The following is a 21,890-nucleotide window of genomic DNA, read 5'->3' on the forward strand; positions in this document are numbered from 1 at the left end:
TGCTGAAGGAAGGGGAGGAGGGGACTGAATGGAAGGGAGAGAGCTGCTGGACATGGGAGGGAGAGGAGGAAGGGGCTAGAGAGCTGCTGGACAAGCTAGGAAGAGGAGGAAGGGACTGGAGGGAAGGGAGAGAGCTGCTGGACATGGGAGGAAGAGAAGGAGGGGACGATGGAAGAGAGAGAGCTGCTGAAGGAAGAGGAGGAGGGGATCTGGGTGGAAGGGAGAGAGCTGCTGGACATGGGAGGAGAACTGGAGGGAAGGGAGAGAACTGCTGGTACAGCACAAGGAGGGAGGGAAGGGAAACAGAGATACCAGACCAAGGAGATGAAGGAAAAGGGAATATTAAACCTACAGCTTGAGGGAGGGAGGCAGGAAATCAAGCAACCAAACCAGATGCTGGAAAGAGGAGGGAGTGAGAAGGAGAGAAGCTGGATGGGGTAGGGTCAGAGAGGGTAGAAATATATTGGCACTGGGGACAAAGAGAGGGGAGAAGATGGACAGAGTAATATAGGGACACAGAGAAAAGGAGATACTAAACATGGAGGAAGATAGAGGTACAGAGATGGAAGAAGATGGAAGGATGGCAGAGAAAGAGGGAAAACGGATGGGTGGGGAGAGAGACACTGGATGGAAGGATGCAGAGAGAAAGGGGAGAGACTGGAAGGATGTGGAGAGAGAAGAGACACTGAACAGAAAAGGGTAGAGAGATAGACACTGGTTAGAAGGAGGGAGAGAGACATTAGATGGAAGGATCAGGAGAGAGGGTAGATGGGTAGAAGGATGGGGAGAGAAAGAGGGAAGACACTGGATGGAAGGGTAGGGAGAAAGAGGTGACACTGGATGGAAGGATGCAGAAAGAAAGAGGGGAGACTATTGGAGGATGGGGAGAGAGAGGGGAGACACTGGAAGGATGGGGAGAGAAAGAGGAGAGCTGCTGCATGGAAAGGGGGAGTAGTGAAAGATTGGAGAATAAGAGGAAGAGGCATGGGGAGAACAAGGGTGAGAAAAAGATGAAAAGCCATAAGTAGATGAAGGAAATTAAAGAATGGATAGTAAGAATGAATTAAATCTGGACACAGAGAGAGGCAGAAAAATATTGAAGAAAGCAAAGAAAAAGGAGAGAAAAATGAGAAATGGCCAGGAAACCCTGGCAGAAGAGTTAAACGAAAGAAAGCAGAATCTAGAGACACAATGAGACAAAGTAAATGACCATACAACAAAGGTAAAGAAAATAATTTTATTTTTAATTTAGGATAAAGTAATATGGTGTTAATAAAGTTTCAGAGACCAATACTTCCTTCCTTAGGTCAGGAGAGGATACCGTAACAGCATTATACTGACCTGAGGCAGGAGGTTTTGGCCTCTGAAAGTTCACTGAAAAGGATTAGTAAATTGTCTGAAATCGGATGCACTGAAAAGCAGCACTTTACCCTGTGTGACAAATGCATCTGAGTGTGACTAAATTTTGCTGGGGGGGGGGGGGGGGGGTACAGAGAAAATTTTATGCCCACCCACTTTGGGTTCAGGCCCACCCAAAATTGGCAGTCTGGCTACGCCACTGTTTGTAGCTTCATTGTGTTCCTCCTAGTACTAGTATTTTTGGAAAGAGTAAACAAGCGATTCACGTCTACCCATTCCACTCCACTCATTTTATAGACCTCTATCATATCTCCCTTCGGCCGACTTTACTCCAAGCTGAAGAGCCCTAGCCACCATAGGCGCCCCGTATAAGAGGCTTGGGGAGGCTAAGCCTCCCCAGCCCAGCTGTGACCTTCGCGGCGGTCCCACCTGCCTCCCTCTCCAAATGTACCCTGAGACTCCCAACGACGAAATCTTCTGCTGCCGCTGCTTCTATTGAGCAGCGCAGCGGCAGCCAGGAACAACACCTACGCTCATCTGCTGCCGCTGCTTCTCTCGGAGCCAGCATAACATAAGAAGAAAAAAGCACGGGGCCGCAGCAGCATTCAGACATGCGCTGTCGGCTCTGCCGGTCTCTGCCCCGTGACGTCAATTTCCTGTTCCAGGGGCAGAGGACTGGCAGAGCCGACAGCGCATGTCTGAATGCTGCTGCGGCCCCGCGCTTCTTTTTCTTCTGTCAGCGCTGCTGTAAAGAGGCCCAGGCCGGAGGGAGAGAAGAGAACGTGTGGAAACGGTAGGAGCAGAGAGAAGGAGAGCAGGGGAGAGCCAGGGGACATGAACAAGAGCAGTGGACAGCCAGAGAGCAATAGGGAAAGAAAGAGGGGACATGGAAAAGAGCAGGGGAGAGCCAGGGACATGGAAAAAAGCAGGGAAGGGCCAGAAAGAGATGGGGAGAGAAAGAGGGGCCATGGAAAAGAGCAGGGGAGAGCCAGGGACATGGAAAAAAGCAGGGGAGAGCCAGAAAGAGATGGGGAGAGAAAGAGGGGCCATGGAAAAGAGCAGGGGAGAGCCAGGGACATGGAAAAAAGCAGGGGAGAGCCAGAAAGAGATTGGGAGAGAAAGAGGGGCCATGGAAAAGAACAGGGGAGAGCCAGGGACATGGAAAAGAGCAGGGGAGAGCCAGAGAGAGATGGGGAGAGAAAGAGGGGACATGGGCAGGAGAGAGAGAGAAGCTGCTGGGGAGAAACTGGGGAGACCCTAGCTGTCAGACTGAGAAATGCTGGTTGGATGAAAGGAGGGAGAAAGAGGAAAAATGCTGGAAGGAGGGGGCAGAATGAGGGAAGACGCTGGTAGGGAGGGAAAGAGGAAAGACACTGGAAGGATGGGGTGAGAGAGGACATGCTGAATGGAAAAGGGTCAAGAGAGAGAACTGTCTAGAAGGAAGGGGAGATAGAGGAAGACAATGGACGGAAGGATTGGGAGAGGATAATGGGTGGAAGGATGGAGAGAGAAAGAGGGATGACACTGGATGGAATGGTAGGAGAGAAAGAGGGAAGGTGCTGGACATGGATGGAGGGGAGGGAAGTATATGCACATGGATGGAGGGGAGTGAGGAGAAATGCTGGATATGGATGGAGGGAAAACTGTTGAATTTAAGAGCTGGATTGGGATACTGAAGGATAGGGACAGGGCTACAGATGGTAGACAGGACGCATAAGGACACAGGAGGATGGTGGACATGGTGAGAGAAAAAATATCAAATGGAAATAAGACACTGCATAAAACAAGACACTGGGACCAAAGCGAATAGAAAAACCAAATGATCAGACAACAAAGGTAGAAAAAAGTATTTTATTCAGAATTTATTAATTGGAATATGTCAGCTTTTGGAAATGTGCATCTGTGATATTTTGCATGTAAGTTTCAATTTTTGTAGTATTGCTGCATGCTGAGTCTGACTTCTTGAGGTAACTTTCCAGTTCAGTATTTTGCCTTCATATCTGTTGTGTCATGTGTTTTTCATGCGTGATCAAGGTGCAGTATCCTGCTAGCGTGTAGCATTTGTCTTGTTTTTTTTATGAGGTAGTGTATTGGTGTTTTAGAGCCTGGTATAATTACAGTTCTGCCTTTCCACGCATAAGGTTGTGCTCGTCCTGTCCTTGGAATTAGTGCTGTTATGGTTTGGTAAGGTTATGAGTATGTTTTTGCACAAGTTTGTGTATAGTGTTTTGCAGTGGAGAGATTGTGTATTGGGCTTACTGAGGTGGCACCAAATCATCAGAAAGGGTTTTAGAGCCTAAATCATGACACACTACCTCTTGAAGGATCTACATATAGCCGTTCATAAAAGGAGCTCATTGTGAACACTTTCCACCCTAAAAGGGTGTTTTGTGGCTCTACATGAGAATTGTGATATTATGATCCCTTGTTTCATATTGTTGACGGTCTGCATTTTCCGTATGGGTGGTATATTGGTTTATTAGGGTCTGCCCAGTGTTATGGTACAGTAAGGTTTATGAGTGTGTTTTTGCACAAATTTGTGCATAGTGTTTTGCAGTTGAGCAATTGTAGTTAGTACATGCTTTGAGCAACCACTTTATTCTTTGACATACGATACATATTTAATATCTAAATTTAATAAAAGGTATTGTGACTTATTTTTACTTATTTTTTTCTGTGTTGTCAGACAATTATGGATGTAAGCCTCGCCCATGGCCCCACCCCTACCCCGCCCCCTTTAGCCTCCCCAAACAGTTGGGCCACCGACCGCCTATGCTAGCCACTTTAGCCTTTCCTCAGCCACTTTATCATTTTTGCCACCCTTCTCTGTACCTTTTCTAATTCCACTATATCTTTTTTGAGATGTGGTGACCAGAATTGCACACAATATTCGAGGTGTGGTCGCACCATGGAGTGATCAAAAGCATTATAATGTTTTCCATTGCTTTCTTAATAATACCTGACACTTTCTTATCCGCTGTCGCACACTGAGCAGAGGGTTTCAACATATCATCAACGATGACGCCTAGATCCCTTTCTTGGTCGGTGACGCCTAATGTGGAACCTTGCATTATGTAGCTATAGTTCAGGTTCCTCTTTCCAACATGCATCACTTTGCACTTGCTCACATTAAACGTCATCTGCCATTTGGATGCCCAGTCTCGTAAGGTCCTCTTGTAATCTCTTGTAATTTTTTCACAATCCTCTTGCAATTTAACAACGGAATAACTTTGTGTCATCATCAAATTTAGTTACCTCACTAGGGAGAACGGGTTCTTACCACCTCTGTCGGTAAGCCATACAGATATGGACTTGGGCATCTTCACAAAACTGTCTAAGAGCTGCTTACCTAGCCAGCAAGCAAAATGCTGTAGCAGACAAACTGAGCAGAGCAGGAGCGTAGCCAGACCAACCCCCACACCCATACATTCATACAGTTTTTTTATGCTTTCCCTCAACCCCTGCCCCATCTCTCCCTCTTTCTTCCCATCCATCCCCTTTGCCTCTACACATATATCATCATCTTTCTCCCCCTTCAGCTGCAGCCTGGCATCTGCCTGTCTAAAATCCCTCCTCCCCGATCTACCTCTAAACCATCGTCGGCAGTATAGGAACCAGTTCTATGGGTGCTTGAGCACCCCCGATATTGAGAAAATTCCTTGTATGTGTCCAGGGAGGGGTTATTTCCACTGGGCTTAGCACCCCCAATAATTTTGAAAAGTTGGCTCCCATGGCCCCAGCCTGCAGCAGTTCCTATAAGCAACCTGCGAGCACCCTGCAGACTTCCCTCTACTGCGTCCCCGCTAGTGAAGAAACAGGAAGTGAGGTCATCGAGGGCAGGACATGGTAGAGGGGAGCCTGCAGGGCTGCACAGGTTGGCTACAGGAACTGCTGCAGGAAACGGCTCAAAGGTAGACTGGGGGCACGGGGAGGGTTGAGAGAGAGATGGGCAGATGCCATGCTGCCAGCAGAGAGGAGAGAGACACTGCCAATGAGGTGTTTTAGGGGCCACTAGACTGTGTGGGCCTGAGGCAAGAATGGGTAAGCCTGTTTCCATTCAGACCCCTTCATAGCTACGCCATTGAAGCAGAGATTGCACCTCATGAATGGTCCCTCAACCTCTCTAGTTCATTGAATATTCTAGCAGTGGGGGACCCCAGCAATAGATTTGCTTGCTTCTGCTCAGAACAAGCTTCCCTACTTTTGTTCCAGGATACATGCACCAACTGTACAGCCCCAGATGCCTTCCTGCTCCACTAGGGAACAGACTTTCTATACACCTTTCCCCCTCTACCTCTCATAGGGAAAATTCTTCTTAATCCCTGTCGAGACCAAGGGAACATGATTCTAATAGCTTCCTACTGGCCTCATCAAATCTGGTTCCCTCTTCTCCTAGAGTTATTGTCCAGAGAATCATTGAGGTTAGATACTTTTCCAACCCTCCATCCAAACCCTCACTCCCTAACCCTGGTAGCTTGGCTCCTGACAACATAGGTTTACGTTCCTTAAACCTTCCTGAAGGAGTCTCTAGGGTACTCCTAACCTCTAGGGAACCTTCTACACAAAAATCCTAATGTTTCAAGTGAAAGAGGTTTTCTGTCTGGTGTGCACCTAGAGCACTCAACCCTCCACCATCTTTCGGATTCTGTCCTCAAAACTAACTCAGTCAGAGTGCATTTGAGTGCCACTAGTGCGTTTCACTTTAGAGTTGATAATAAACCAGTTTCTGTTCAACCCTTGATAGTAAGATTCATGAAAGGTTTATTTCATACCAAACTGCTCCTTCCAATATCGTTAAGAGAGTAAGGCTTGGAATGCCAAGAGTGTCTACTGGAGCACCAGAATGAGGCTGTACTGGCGGCTGCAGCTTGTGCTCCGGCCCACGGCTCTGGCAAGTGCTCGTCAGGAACATCCTTTTTGGACGTCTTTGGAATGCGCAGAGCAGCCAGCATAATGCTTGGCTGCTCTGCGCATGCTCAGTTGGCTCAGTTGGCATGCTCAGGAAATCCCATGCAAATGAGCTAGCAGCGACCAGCTCATTTGCATGCAATTTCCTTGATGCATGCCCATTTCTTACCGATTCACTAAGGAATCGGTAAGGGAAGGGCTTTAGCGATTTTTTTAGTGCATCTACCCCTCAGTCAGAATCCTGTCCCCAGCTGGCTAGGACTTCTGGGCTCTCTGTCTTGGAAGAACAGGACCTCTGTTGTGTTTGGGAAGAGTAAGCATGAGAAGGTTATCCAAGCCTATGAGAGTAATAGGATCTTCTTTCCCCTCAACTCTGATACATCCTGTAAGAGGAAGAGGCCTTTGGAAATGGACTTAGAAAGTCTGAGTTCCACAAACTCTTGGAGGACAACTTGGAGGAAGATTTTGCCAATGAAAGGTGTAACCCTCTCAGACTATTTCGAGATCCCGGGCCCAGCTCTGGCTCTTGGCGGCCCTGGGAATACATCAGAGGGAAGGCTGGTATGCAGGAAGGACAGGAATTTTCGGCTGGTGGGGCTTGGGAATCCCTGCCAGACACTTCATAGGTGTGCTGCTACTGGGTGGGCCTGAGCCCAAAGTAGGTACTTATTTGTACCTGGGGCAATGGAGGGTTAAGTGACTTGCCCAGAGTCACAAGGAGCTGCCTGTGCCTGAAGTGGGAATCGAACTCAGTTCCTCAGTTCCCTTTAGCAAACCCTTTGACACAGATCCACATAGATGACTGATAAACTGAGTGCCTTCAGTTTGGGCCCTTAAGTGACTGACTGGGTTAGGAGCTGGTTGAGTGGAAGGTGACAAAAGATAGTGGTGAATGGAGCTCATTCTGAGGAAAAGGATGTTAGTAGTGGTGTGCTGCAAAGTTCAGTTCTTGGGTCGGTTCTTTTTAATATTTTTGTAAGCAATACTGCTGAAGGGCCCTTTGGTAAGGTTTGCCTCTTTGTAGTTGATTCCAAAATCTGCAATACGGTAGACACCCCTGGTGGTGTGGTAACATGATGAAGGACATAGTGAAGGTAGAGGAATGGTCTGGAATTTGGCAGCTAAAATTTAATGCTAAAAAATACAGGGTCATGCAATTGGGCTGCAAAAACCCAAGGGAACGGTACATTTTAGGGATATTGTACATGAAAGAGGAGCAGGACTTAGGTAAGATAATATGTGATGATCTTAAGGTGGCCAAACAGGTAGAAAAGGTGATGGCAAAAGCTAGAAGAATGCTTGGGTGCAAAGGGAGAGGAATGGCCAGTAAGAAATAGGTGATGATGCCCCTGTATATGACTGGTGAGACCTCATTTAGAATATTCACGCTTATTTTGAAAGAGAAGGACGCCCATCTTTCGACACAAATCGGGAGATGGGCGTCCTTCTCGCAACAGTCAGACGTTTAACTTTAATTTTCTTGCAGTCACTTAATTAACTCCAGCACAATTCAATCCCAGAGTTCTTTTCTTCCCAGAGGGAACACCTTTTCCACTATTCTCCTCAGGTATAGTTACAGATGCATGCACTTTCAGGGGTTATATACATATTCACAAGGCTCCTGTCCATGTCTATCCCACAGAATATTGTCCCAAAGGCTATGCTCCTCACTTTTACAGGTCCAGACACTCCTGGCCTGACCACTCTCCAAGGTGACCTTTCCATTAAAATCAAAAATAAACCTCTGTTCAGTTCTATTTTTTATTTTAATACCCTGTCCCCAAAAAATCTAAATCTTTATACTGATATGACAGTATATTTATAATTGTAAGTGAAACATGGACACCATATACCCTGTGAACGCCACATCTTCTGACACTGTTTTATTTTCTTATTGTTGTCTTTTATGTTTTTTAAAGTATTTATTTATTTTAGTCACTAGGGCACCAATATTTTTTGCTGCTGTTCTCAATAAGGTTTAAGTATATCAGTAAGGTCACTGATACTCATAAACAGAAGGAAGATATGGTTCTAGTGCTGTTTGTGAATATCTGTATTTTAAAATGGCATTCTGCACATTTTTAAAATCCCATTATTAAAGTGACATTTTGTATACTCTTTTTATCATTCTTTTCTAAGTGGCATTCTATACATTTTTTATACTTGTGGTGTAATTTTTTTACCTCTATTTTTCCCATTATTCATTGGTTTTAGCTGCTTTTGTAATTATACGAACCTGCATGTTTATACTGCTCTTATTAATGATGCTGATATCCACACACAAATTCACTGACACACACAGAAGTCACCTAACTTCATTTTGAGTTTTGTTATTCAATGTTTGATATATGATTAATATGCAAATTTTATTTGTTTTTGAGGTGGATTACCGATTTCTATGGTGGCATTCACTTTCATAACCTTTCATTGGTGTGAATTTGGCTGCTTAAGCTGATCTGATTTGCTATGATGAGAAGCAATAGTGATATCACTGGAATGCATATAGAATACCAAGCCTTGCTTTCATCTCCACTAATTATGTCACTGGAATGCATATAGATTACCAAGTCTTGCTTTCATTTCTACTAATGATGTCACTGGAATGCATATAGAATATCAGGCCTCGCTTTCATTTCCACTAATTATGTCTCTGAAATGCATATAGAATACCAAGCCTCTGTCATGGTGGTGACTGTTTCCTTGTCTGTGCTCACCTCACCCTCTGGTGACCTGAACCGGTGGCTGCTATGAACTGTCACACATTCCAGACTTCAGCCCAGTCCGGTCCGGATCTTCCAGGCTGCCAGACTTGCTTTTCTTGTTTGTGCCTGAACAGCACCCGTAGCTGCCTTGTGATTCCTGGAGCTGAACTTCAGCTGCTGATGGACTTTATTAGCCACCTGGAAACTTCTGTGTTTGCCTTTGCATCGTCTAAGGTCCCTGGTATGTGGGTATGCTCTGTGCACTTCTGCCTAGTCCAGTTCTAGTCTGAGTTTCTTGCCTAGTTCTAGTTTGTTTGTGTGTAGTTAGCTTTGGTTTTATTGCTTAGTTTCTAGTCTTGTTTCTGTGATCCTTTTTAGTGGCTGTTTGGCAGCTTTCAGTCCTGACTCTCACCTGTCTGTGTTTCTGTCTTAGTGGCTGCCTGGCAGCCTTTAGTCCTGACTCTGTTGTGTTTTTCCTGTTGGTATCCAGTTCCTGCCCTGTCCTGTAAGTCCTGCCAGCCACCTGCACCCAGGGGCTCTACTCCTGGGGAACGGCAGTCAAGCGCAGGTGAAGTCTAGCTGTTCCTGCTCTGCCTCTCCCAGCTTGTTTGCCTCTGCTGCAACTCCATTCCGGGGTTCCAGTCCTGTTCTGCCTTGCCTCTGGTTTGGGGGTGGTTTTGCCTGCCACTGCCACTCCACGGTAGTGGTCCAAGGGCTCACAAACCCTGTCCTTCCATGAGAAGCCTGACAGCCTCACTTTCATTTTTACTAATGATGTCACTGGAATGCATATAGAATATCATCTCCACTAGAGTTGTTGCTGGAAAGCATACAGAATAACAAGCCTCATTTTCATTTTTAAAAGCTTCATTTATTGATTATTAAGCATTTTTAATTAATTTTGTTTTTATTTGCTTTTATTTGGTATGGCTTTTTACATGGTGTGAATTTGTGTCATTATGATTGAGGTCACATGATCCTCTTAAGGGACCTTTTCCTTTGTTCACACCATTATGCTTCTAGTTGAGTTACTGAAATTCTGTGTGAGGCTGTCATCTTTTGACACAGACTAGTAAGAGCTTTTTTTTTTCTTCTTTTTGCTGTATAACTCTGTTCTATTGCTATGTGAAACTGTCACCTCTTGTTGTGACTGAGAATTTATCGCATATTTTATATTGTGCTTTCTCCTTTTTAAAAATTTTTTTACCAAGGAGGTGAAGTGGCTTGTAAACACCGCATGGATATGTGTTCTTGTTTTACATTTTCATTTGTTCAGGGGATCCATCTATATATGTTTTTTTTTTTAAATTTAGTGTGTATTCATTTATCAATTTTATATTAATTTATTTGGCTTCACATGTTAAGGTATTTTAGAATTGGTATTTATATTCTTATTTATATTAATGATTTTGTTTAATAATCTTTATCAATGTTAATTAATATGTTTTATTTTATTTGTTGTCAGTTACTTTAGTCCCTGACACAGCCTTTGCATGGGCAAAACACAGCCAGTGTTGGGCTTTTTTATAGACCTCACATGAATAAAGTATTTCTCAAAGGACCTTCTCCTGTGTTATCTCCTTTCATACCTTTGTTTTGAATCTTTTGGATCTCTTGCGCTGCTGTTTCTTTGTTTGAACATTGTTACAGTTGTAGGAGGGGGATGTGTCCCACAACTCTGCCTGCATGTAAATGGAGACTGACAGGCAGAATGCTGGGAGCTCATTTATACATTATGAGTGGATTAATTCACTGAAGGGAATAAAGCTTGTGGGATCCATGATGCACACACACACTGAATGGAGAGAGCAGGATCAGAATAAGGGAATTAAAAATCTTGCTCCCTATAAGTTTAGGGGAGAGGGAGATTGGTGGCATAGTTGAGAATTCACTGTGGGCTTTGGTTCTGTGTTTACCTTTGGTGACCTGTCTTAGCTTTTGGATAAGATGAGAGCCTGCTTTCTAGAGAGGAAACCTGGTGGTTGCAGAGCCTATTAAAGGCTGGTAATTCTGAACCCAAACAAGTAGTGTGGAGGGGCATAATCGAATAGCGCCGGCCATCTATATGGCCGGCGCCACAAAAGGCAGTCCTGAACCGTATTATCGAAAAAGATGGCTGGCCATCTTTCGTTTTGATAATACGGTTGGGGCCAGCCAAATGTCAGAGATAATGGAAACTGAGGCCGGCCATCTCAAACCCAGCCAAATCCAAGGCATTTGGTCGTGGGAGGAGCCAGCATTTGTAGTGCACTGGTCCCCCTGACATGCCAAGACACCAACCGGGCACCCTAGGGGGCACTTCTAAAAATTTTTAAAAAAAAAATAGCTCCCAGGTGCATAGCTCCCTTACCTTGGGTGCTGAGCCTCCCAAATCCCCCCCCCAAACCCACTCTCCACAACTCTACACCATTACCATAGCCCTTATGGGTGAAGGGGGGGCGCCTACATGTGGGTACAGTGGGTTTTGGGGGGGTTTGGAGGGCTCACATTTACCACCACAAGTGTAACAGGTAGGTGGGGGATGGGCCTGGGTCCACTTGCAAGTGCACTGCACTCACTAAAAATTGCTCCAGGGACCTGCATACTGCTGTCAGGGAGCTGGGTATGGCATTTCAGGCTGGCAAAAAAGTTGTTTTTTTTTTTTGGGTGGGAGGGGGTTGGTGACCACTGGGGGAGTAAGGGGAGGTGATCCCCGATTCCCTCCAATGGTCATCTGGTCAATTGGGGCACTTTTTTGAGACTTGGTCCTAAAAACAAATGGACCAAGTGAAGCCGGCCATGTCTTAACAACACCCCTGTCCCGCCTCCGTCCCACCTCCCATACCCTTCCAGAATACCCCCTTTAACTTTGGCCGGCTCTGTGACAGAAAGCAGTTGGAGCCGGCCAAAATCAGCTTTCCATTATACTGATTTTGCTGGCTTCAGGAGATGGCCGGCCATCTCCCAATTTGTGTCGGAAGATGGCCGGCTATCTCCTTCGAAAATAAGCTGGATACTCTCAGAGAACGTACCTGCATATAATGTGTATAGTGTGCAAACGTCTAGTAGTACTATAGAAATTATTAGTAGTAGTAGGTTCTCCTGCAGACAAGAAGAATAGCAGCTTTGGGAGCAGTGTTTGAAGCATGGAGGCCTTTAGAAGCAGCTCAGGGCAAAAGAAAGAGCAGCAACTCTTGGGAGCATCGCTCAAAGCAAGGAGGCTTTTGGGAGCTGCTCAGGGCAGAATAATATGGCCTGTGGGGGCATTATCGGTGGCTAGAGTCAAAAAGGGCAGTCGTCTAGTGGGGAACCCTGGTACTGGTGGTTACAGAGCCCTTTTAAAGACTGGTAAGCCTGAACCCAAACAGGAAGAAACCCCAGAGGATTCTCTTGAATAGTTGACCAGCAAGACACAAGGCCTCTGGGGTGTGATTGCATAAGGACCCAGCAAGGGAGAAGGTTCCCTAGGTGTGGCCAGACTAGTAGCCCAGCAGAGGAGGATAGCTCTTGGGAAGACAGGGTCCTCAGAACCCAGAGAAAGCTTACAGGAAGATACAGCAAGGACAGGCATAGCCAGCCTTGGTCCAGCACAGCAGCCCCAGCCTAAGAATTCTCCAGCAGAGGGGTGAGAACTGAGGGGACTGGGAGAAGGTGGACTTGCAAGGAACAACGGCAACAACACGGCCATGCCCACACACTGTTTAAGAAGCAGGAAAGAGCTTACAGCTATTACCTTGGCAAGGAAAACTGAAAGGGTTTGAAAGGTGTGAAAATCTATAAATTACTGGTTCTAAAGATCTGAGTTATAGACCAGTGCTATTGGTTTCACTGCACAATTACTGGGTTAAGTACCATGACTGTTGAAATTTGTTGGTGTTTGTTTATGGTAACTGAATTGATGTGATAAGAAATCCTCATTTATTAGGTGTGTAAGACAGTGTGCATAGAGGTCTGTGTAAATAGTTCAATAAAACATGTCTGATTTATTAGCCAGCCCTGTTCACAGCAGTCTTTTGTTTTTTTTTCCTGGGAGAAGAGGGTAATCCCATCCACTAACACTTTTCTTCCCCAGGTGGAGGCACTGAACATCAAGTGAGTAAGGGACTGATGGAGACTGCCCTCAGGAGGCTCCAGTAAGGTTGGGCCCTGGATCCAGGAGCACCCTGTAAGGGGGCATTACATATGGACGGAGTCTGAGTTTTGTTTGCAGGATCCCCTTACCATGGGAAAAGCATAAAGGCATGACAAGGTCTCCCTTTCTCAAGCCATGGGGTGCTCAGAGGTCTCATTATGAAGTGATCTATCACAAACCAACGTGGCCCATAAAGGAGAAAAGTACAATTTATAGAAGTGAAGGGTTGGCATGCAGGAGAGGCAGATTACTGATGAAGTTGCAGTTAAATAGATGATCTTTTAAACTGACCTTTGTTCTATCAAAGTCCAGTTGTGTCCAGAGACTGACTCAACAAGACTGCTGGAGAAAGTAAGCCAAACTCAGAGCCTCTCCTGCAAAGCAGCAAGAGGAAAAGTATCCCAGCTTGAATCAAGGTAAGAATTCAAACCTTTCACAATCTACTATTTCACAACTCTCCTGAGGAGAGTTCAAGGCCATGAACTTGGTGCTCCCTTCAGTGAATACTGGAAGGTATCATTCAGCGTTCTACCTAAAAGAGGCTTAAAATTCCCCTTCCTACTGGCTGAGCAGCTATTAGGATTTGCAGGGAAACCTGCATAGAGATTTTGACAAGTTTGTAAGGAAAGTAGGATCGTGTGGCTACACATTGTGGAAAGAGCTGATGCAGTGATTCTGAGCTGATCAGAATTCTGAAGGTCAGGAATCATTCTTTATTTTGTCACTATGCAGAATTGGCAACAGATGTAGGGTCTTTACCTTTTCTGGATCATCATATAGTAAAGGCTGCTGTGCCAGAAAATCAGAAGGCTTAACATAATGAACCTGTAGTCAGCTTTCAACCCAAACAGCTTTGCAGGATCATCACTGGAATATGCAACAATCTGGTGGAGGCAGGGGGAGAAGACCTCTTCTGCTAATACTGGCCAGTTCCTTACCAACCACATAGGAGTTTATTTATGCCACTGCCGTAGTGATGGTGGTAACTTTAAAACCCAGTGGGAATGTAAAACTAAATTCCTACTACACTACACAAAAACCGATCTCAACATACAAAATAATAGTTAAAACTAAAATGGGAGAAACTAAATTTTTGTTGTGAAGGAGGATATATTCAATATATTTCAAGACCTGAGAGCTATATAATATGAGCTGGCTGATACAAAAAAAAAACAGCTCCATTACCATCGTGTATCCCCTCCTATATTAGTGGATATAAATAGTGAAAAGTAAAATGTTAACCATAAATGTTTCTCTCCTTATTGTAGTGAATAAGCAAAACAGAACACATATAATAACTTTGTCTGCTGAAATTCCTTCATAAATATACACAAAGCCACTTACCTGTATAGTCACTAGTGTCTTGAGGAGACATTTTTGTATCGGCTGATTCATATTATATAGATCTCAGGTCTTGAGAGGTGACCTGATATATTGAATATACCCTCCTTCACAACACAAATCGAGTTTATCCCATTTTAGTTTTAATTATTATTTTATGTATTGGGATTAGTTTTTGTGTAGTACTAATGGTGATGGCATGGTGACCCCACAGCTTGTCTTCCCAGGCAGCCACCCTTCTTGAATGTCTTTTCTGATGGCCTACAGCTTTGATTGTATAACTCTGCTGTATGCAATGCAGAAGAGGGGAAAAGAATCTTGTTATATCTTATACCTGAAAAGCTGTATTCAGGCCTTGTGTACACTTGCACCCACAAAAACAAAAGCTCATACATGCATAAGCATGCATACATATGTCTAGAGTTCTGCCACTCCCCCAGAAGAAGGTTTAAACTTGAAAGGTTTTTGTTAGAGAATTTATTTTCAATGAAATATTTAGTGAATGTTTCTTCCAGAATGGTGTACAGTTGGGGGTAGTGGTTTTGGGTGGGCTTTGGGGGGCTCAGCAGACAAGGTAAGGGAGCAATGGTGAGATGTGTACCTGGGAGCATTTTATAAAGTCCACTGCAGTGCCCCCAAGGATGCCCCAAAGCTTTTCCACACTCAGGACATGTAAATGGCTTCACTCCTGTGTGTATTCTCTGGTACATTGTGAGGTTTACCTTTTGACCAAAGCTTTTACCAGACTCTATACATGCAAATGGTTTCTCTCTCGTGTGGACTTTCTGATGCACTTTGAGACTTTCATTACAACCAAAGCTTTTACCACACTTAGAACATGTGAATGGTTTCACTTTATTGTGGATTTTCTTGTGTATTTTGTACGTTTTGCATTTGGATGTATTTGTTTGAAAATGGACTAAAAAATAAAACATCCAAGTCACAACACATTTTTCCAAACAGCATTTTCAAAAGGAAAAGATAGACTTTTTTTTGTAGAAAATGACCTTTCCTGTTCTGATTTTGGACGTTTTACTTGCCCAAAGTCACAAGGAGCTGCAGTGGGAATTGAACCCATGTTGCCAGGATCAAAGCCCACTGCACTAACCATCAAGCCACTCCTCCTCTGTTTTAGATGTCTTGCATTTGGATGTCTTTTGTTCAAATCACAAGACATCAATAGCATTTTCGAACACAAAAGATAGATGTCTATCTTTTTCGAAAATGACTTTCTTGCCTGTTCAGAATTTAATTTTGATTTAGACGTTCTATCGAAAATGCTCCTCCACATAAATCTGTGAGAAAAGACAAAGTCGAAACACGGCCCACTAATTCCAAGACGGAAGAGCATTCAAGCCCACTGAGCCCCTCAGTAAGCTTAGTGGAGATAACCAGCTATCTCATGCTGAATATTAGCGATTAGCCGGCTAAGTGCTATTTAACCGGCCAGGAGCTATCCCTGGCCAGTTAAATAACACTGAATATCAGCCAGACTATAGCTACATTACTGAGGGAGGCTCTCACTGAAGACATGACTGATCAACTGGAAGAACTGTTTTTGCTCTGTAGTGAGAGGACCCCTCGTGTTTCCTTTTATTTAGAGATCTTGCGGGCCCAGTTTCTCTCCATTGAGCTATCATGGCTGGGTGGAAGCTTGGACTAGGGATGAGTAAATGTATCAGAGGATATTTTGTAAACCAATTACAAAATTGACTTTTCTACCTTATGGAGAAGAATGTACAAGTTCATTCACAGAGCTTATATATCACCAAAGCAGGCAAGCTTAATGGGGATTCCATAATAAGAACATAAGTGGGGTCACTTGATGGCAGCAGCGTAAGCAGATGCCCAAAAGCTCGGCTCCGCTCCCTCGGCTGAAAAAAACCCTTTTTATGGCACCCCCACAGTAAATGTTTTCAGTTTAAACCCCACTCGCATGGGAACTCAGGGAGAATTGCATAGAGGAGAAGCGGTGGCGGAAGCGACTGAGAGAAGTTTGTTATGCCGATTAAAGCGGCCCACACCGGCAAGGAACAGGCCACAGAGAGTACACGCAAGATGGCGGCTCAACAGCGGGAATTATTGACCCCGCAAGCTGCCGACGATACTATCCAGTTATGCATGCGACATATGTTGCAACTTCTAGATGACAAGCTTGCTAAGCTTCACGCGACAATGGATGAGTTGAAGGACTCAGTGGCTGGCCGAGCAGCGCGCCTACAGCAGGTGGAGGAGCGTATCTCCGCCCAGGAGGATCAGGTGCGGGTGTTGGAGGAAAAGCTGGGAGACTTGGAAACACAGCATGCACATCTGCTAGAGCGGGTTGAGGACCAGGAGAACCGGGGACGACGAAACAATCTGTGTATTGTGGGGCTTCCAGAAGCTATAAAAGACTCTGACTTGCTGGAGTTAACGACAAAATGGCTGCCAGAATCGGTTGGGCTCCCACAGGAAGTGGGCCCGGTCCACGTGGAGAGAGTGCATCGAGTGGGGGCCAGGAGAGAAGAGGCTGCCAGGCTGCGCCCAGTTATAGTACGGTATCTGAACAATGCTATTAAGGCTAGGCTCCTGGAATTGTGCAAACACACTCACACCCTGGATTACAAAGAGGGGCATAATCGAATGGGGCGCCCAAGTTTTCCTGAGGACGTCCTTGCAGGACGTCCCCGCGAAGGGGCGGGGAAACCCGTATTATTGAAACATGATGGGCGGCCATCTTTCATTTCGATAATACGGCCTGGGATGCCCAAATCTCAACATTTAGGTCGACCTTAGAGATGGTCATCCCTAGAGATGATCGTCCCTGATTTTCAGCGATAATGTTATCAATAGAAATCAAACAAAATAAAACATGGAAAAGAAAATAAGATGATACCTTTTTTATTGGACATAACTTAATACATTTCTTGATTAGCTTTAGAAGGTTGCCCTTCTTCGTCAGATCGGAAATAAGCAAATGTGGTAGCAGAGAGTATATATAAGAGAAACATCCAAGCATTACTTTGACAGTCTGACAATCTTCGAAAGCTAATCAAGAAATGTATTAAGTTATGTCCAATAAAAAAGGTATCATCTTATTTTCTTTTCCATGATTTATTTTGTTTGATTTCTATTGATAACCTTAAGAGTGGACTAACACGGCTACCACACCTCTCTACTCGGCGATAATGGAAACCAAGGACGCCCATCAAAGAAACGACCAAATCCAAGCCATTTGGTCATGGGAGGAGCCAGTATTCATAGTGCACTGGTCCCCCTGACATGCCAGGACACCAACCGGGCACCCTAGGGGGCACTGCAGTGGACTTCAGAAAAAGCTCCCAGGTGCATAGCTCCCTTATCTTGTGTGCTGAGCCCCCCCAACCCCCCCAAAACCCATTCCCCACAACTATGCACCACTACCACAGCCCTAAGGGGTGAAGGGGGGGCACCTACATGTGGGTACAGTGGGTTTGTGGTGGGTTTTGAAGGGCTCACATTTACCACCACAAGTGTAACAGGTGGGGGGGGGATGGGCCTGGGTCTGCCTGCCTGAAGTGTACTGCAGTACCCACCAAAACTGCTCCAGGGACCTGCATACTGCTGTCATGGAGCTGGGTATGATATTTGAGGCTGACAGAGGCTGGAAAAAATATTTTAAAATTTTTTTTTAGGGTGGGAGGGGGTTAGTGACCACTAGGGGAGTAGGGGGAGGCCATTCCCGATTCCCTCCGGTGGTCATCTGGTCATTTCAGGCACATTTTTGTGGCTTGGTCGTAAAAAAAAAAAGGACCAAGTAAAGTCGGCCAAGTGTTCGTCAGGGACGCCATTCTTTTTTCCATTATCGGCCGAGGACGCCCATGTGTTAAGCACGCCCCAGTCCCGCCTTCGCTACGCTTCTGACACACTCCCATGAACTTTGGTCGTCCCCGCGACAGAAAGCAGTTGAGGATGCCCAAAATCGGCTTTCGATTATGCCGATTTGGGTGACCCTGTGAGAAGGACACCCATCTCCCAATTTGTGTCGAAAGATGGGCGCCCTTCTCTTTCGAAAATAAGCCGGATAGTCTACATAAATACAAATAAATACATAGTCCACATAAATACAAATAAAACAAACAAAAAAGGAAAATAAGGTGACAACTTTTTATTGGACTAAATACATGTTTTTTTAACTGGACTAATTAGATTTTTGATTACCTTTGAGAAGCCAAAACCTCTTTCCTCAGTCAAAAAAATTATTAAATTAGTTCAATAAAAAGCTATCACCATGCTACCTATTTTTGTTTCATTTATTTATTACTTTTTAATTTAGTGAGTAGAATGTGTCAGGTTTTGAAATTTACATCTATTGTCTTTATCTTTTGCACAGTAGAAAGGGAGATGCATCACTGTTTCTCTTTCTCTGGTGTAGCACTGTTTGCACAGTCTGGTATCTTGGAGTTTCAGTTAAACTTTTGTCTACATATTTCTATTTTTCATTTGTGGTTACTTATTCTTTACTTAGTGAGGGTCTGTGTCTGTATGTGGGAAAAAAATGTAAGCATTGCATGTTTGTATATGATTGAGCCATACAAATCTGGCTTGTTCAGTTATCCCCATTGCAGTGGTGTAGTCAGACCTGACATTTTGGGTGGGCCCAGAGCTAATATGGGTGGGCACTATGTATATAGGTATAAGTAGTGTTTCTTGGGATACTACAAAATAGCACCTTAGATTTCTAAGTAGTCTGCCCAAAAGCTGCCGTCATCAACATAAACCACATATAATGGAAAAAACAATATTTTTAAATATAGTTAAATTATCCTGTATTTTAAACTTGACCAGACATAAGTCTACTATAATAGCAAACACCTCAACACATGATAGGATCCCCACCATCCATCCCATAGCTAGGCATCAGCCCTACCCTACCCTCTACCCCTTCCTGCAGCTATGTCAGCCTTGTCCTAAACCCTACCCATCCCCCCCATAGTCTGGCATCTCTCCTGCCCTTCCCAATCTCACCCCCCACCCCACCCCACCCTGAAGCACACCAGCATTAAATATAAAAACCTTTTGTTTTTAATGTCCTGGGCACCTTCATTAAATACAAATCTTTTTTTTCTTTTATTTTAACCTGGGACCTGGGTACTGCAGGGAGTGTTCAGTTATCTGTCAATCTAACCACAATGACTGATTAAAGAATAAATTCAAAAGGGCCCTACTGGCACACTGATTGCAGTATGAATCATCAAGGAAGCACAAGCACATAAGGTAGGACTGAGTTCCCCTCAGTCCAGAAGAAGTGCTGTGAGAGAACTTTCAGAGAGGGAGAGATCTTCACTGGTAAGAATTTGCTGGGAAATTGTTTTTAAACTTGGAGAAAGGTAGACTTAGAGTTACATAGGTAACCTCAGGAATTGTATTTTAAGTTATTCTGCCCACTTAGTAAAAGATTTTAAAGAATAGTTTTTCTTACCAAATAAAGTCTTGTTACGGTTCCATAGGCTAGCATTTAAGGGGGCTATTTTAAAATTACTATAGTATCAGTATAAAGCACAGCTAATAAGCACAGGAAAGCCTCAGTTTAGGCTTTTTTAAACTTTAGCTATTTCAAAGACATTCCTACCAATACAAACAGAAATCAAGGTAGGGTCTTACTTGTAAATATGTAATTAAAATCATTTGATAGAGAAAATAACCTTTACAGAACATTTTGTATGATTTTCCTTTTAGGCAGCTAGATAAACACTGTGTTCAGTTACATGTCAATCAAACCACAATGACTGACTAAAGAACAAGGTTCAAAAGGGCCCTACTGGCTCACTGATTACAGTGTGAATCATCAAGGAAGCACATAAGTAAGGTAGAGCTGAGTTCCCCTCAGTCCAGAAGAAGTGCTGTGAGAGGACTTCCAGAGAAGGAGAGATCTTCTTGTTTTTAAAATTGGAGAAAGGTAGACTTCGAGTTAAATAGGTAACCTCAAGTACTTTATTTTAACTTACTCTTCCCACTTAGCAAAGCAGTTTAGAACAGCAGATTTGGAGGAGCTGAGGCAGAAAGAAAGGTTAATAGAGGAGGCCTACATGGTAGAGAAATCCCATTTTCAGTCTGGCCACCTCAGTGCTGCCATGAAGGAGAAAGGTCTAGGAAGAGCATCACTGTGGAGAGGCAAGAAGTGATCCTGTAGCCAGGACCTACCCTCCAGGGGATGCAATATCCTCTTCACACCGAGGATATATCTCCAGGGACTTCTGCCAAGGATGGAAGGGTAAGGATAGCAGTTATAGTTGGAGATTCAATCATTAGGCATGTAGATAGCTGAGTGGCTGGTGGAGGTGAGGATTGTTTCACCACTTGCCTGCCTGGTGTGAAGGTGGTGGACCTCACACATCACCTAGATAATATTTTAGACAGTGCTGGGGAGAAGCCTGTTGTCTTGGTACATGTCAGTACCAAGGACATAGAAAAATGTGGGAGGAAAGTTCTGGAGACCAAATTTAGGCTCTTAGGTAGAAAGCTGAAATCCAGAACCTCCAGGGTAGAACTTTCAGAAGTGCTTCCCGTTTCACATGCAGGACACAAGAGACAGGCAGAGCTCCAGATGCTCAATATATGGATACGGCAATGGTGCAAGGAAGAAGATTTTACATTTTTTAGGAACTGGGCAACATTCTGGGGAAGGGGGAGCCTATTCTGGAAAGATGGGCTCCAACTTGACCAGAGTGGAACCAGGCTGCTGGCATTAATGTTTGAAAAGGAGATAGGGCAGTTTTTAAATGAGAAACAGGGGGAAGGCCAACAGTTGCTCTAAAGCACATGGTTCGGAACAAGGTGCCTTTAAAAGATATTACCAAAACAGGGAAGATAGGACATCCCAATAGCAGGGTTGCAATACAGATCATAGTAGACCAGGAGGCTAATTTTCAAAGCACTTAGACTTACAAAGTTCCATAGGTTATTATATAACTCTGTAAGTCTAAATGCTTTGAAAATACACTTCCAGATGTCTTTAAATACAGAACAGACATATTTTAAAGATTGCAAACTATCATTGTCAACTGCTGAGCAAGTTGTTAATAGGAACAATAAATATTGTTTGAAATGTCTGCATGCAAATACTAGAAGCCTATGAAATAATATGGGAGAGATAGAATATATTGCACTAAATTAAATGATAGATATAAAAAGCATTTCTGAGCACTGGTGGAAGGAAGATAATCAATAGGACACTGCCATACCAGGGTACAAACTATATTGCAGTGATAGGGTGGATCAAATTGGTGGAGGAGTAGCATTATACATTATGGAGGGCCTTGAATTGAATAGACTAAAATTTCTGCAGGACACAAGGACTAGATTCTATATATCATACTTAAGAATCGGTGCCAAAATGAAATACGCCTAGGCATATTCTATAAAGTACTTTATAGAATAAGCCAAGCGCCCATCTGAACATAAGAACATAAGCTTTGCCATACTGGGTGGGACAGACCGAAGGTCCAACA

At 44.2% G+C, this 21,890-nt stretch overlaps 1 protein-coding gene and 1 long non-coding RNA gene across 6 annotated transcripts in view; one reads left to right on the top strand and one right to left on the bottom strand.

Moving 5' to 3' along the window:
• LOC115470524 overlaps positions 1-14,501 on the bottom strand; it is a 35,047-nt gene extending 20,546 nt beyond the window's left edge. The window contains exons 1-2 of the long non-coding RNA XR_003942214.1: positions 14,425-14,501; positions 13,372-13,454 (exon numbers count right to left, since the gene is read on the bottom strand). This is a non-coding gene — a long non-coding RNA (uncharacterized LOC115470524). The remainder of the gene's footprint in view (positions 1-13,371; positions 13,455-14,424) is intronic.
• PDZK1 (PDZ domain containing 1) overlaps positions 13,401-21,890 on the top strand; it is a 150,438-nt gene continuing 141,948 nt past the window's right edge. Inside the window, exon 1 of one of the 5 annotated variants that reach the window (XM_030203757.1) lies at positions 13,401-13,496. Coding sequence is in view for 1 of the 5 variants with exons in the window: in XM_030203756.1 (XP_030059616.1) it covers positions 20,594-20,653 (60 nt within the window). In the remaining 4 variants the exon portion in view is untranslated. Of the gene's footprint in view, positions 13,497-13,666; positions 13,779-19,608; positions 19,729-20,301; positions 20,359-20,541; positions 20,654-21,890 lie in introns of those variants that run through there. The other 4 variants (XM_030203761.1, XM_030203759.1, XM_030203760.1 and 1 more) reach the window with 4 other exon arrangements.

The sequence above is a fragment of the Microcaecilia unicolor genome, chromosome 5 (genome assembly GCF_901765095.1).
Source record: "Microcaecilia unicolor chromosome 5, aMicUni1.1, whole genome shotgun sequence".
NCBI classification, from domain to species: Eukaryota; Metazoa; Chordata; class Amphibia; order Gymnophiona; family Siphonopidae; genus Microcaecilia; species Microcaecilia unicolor.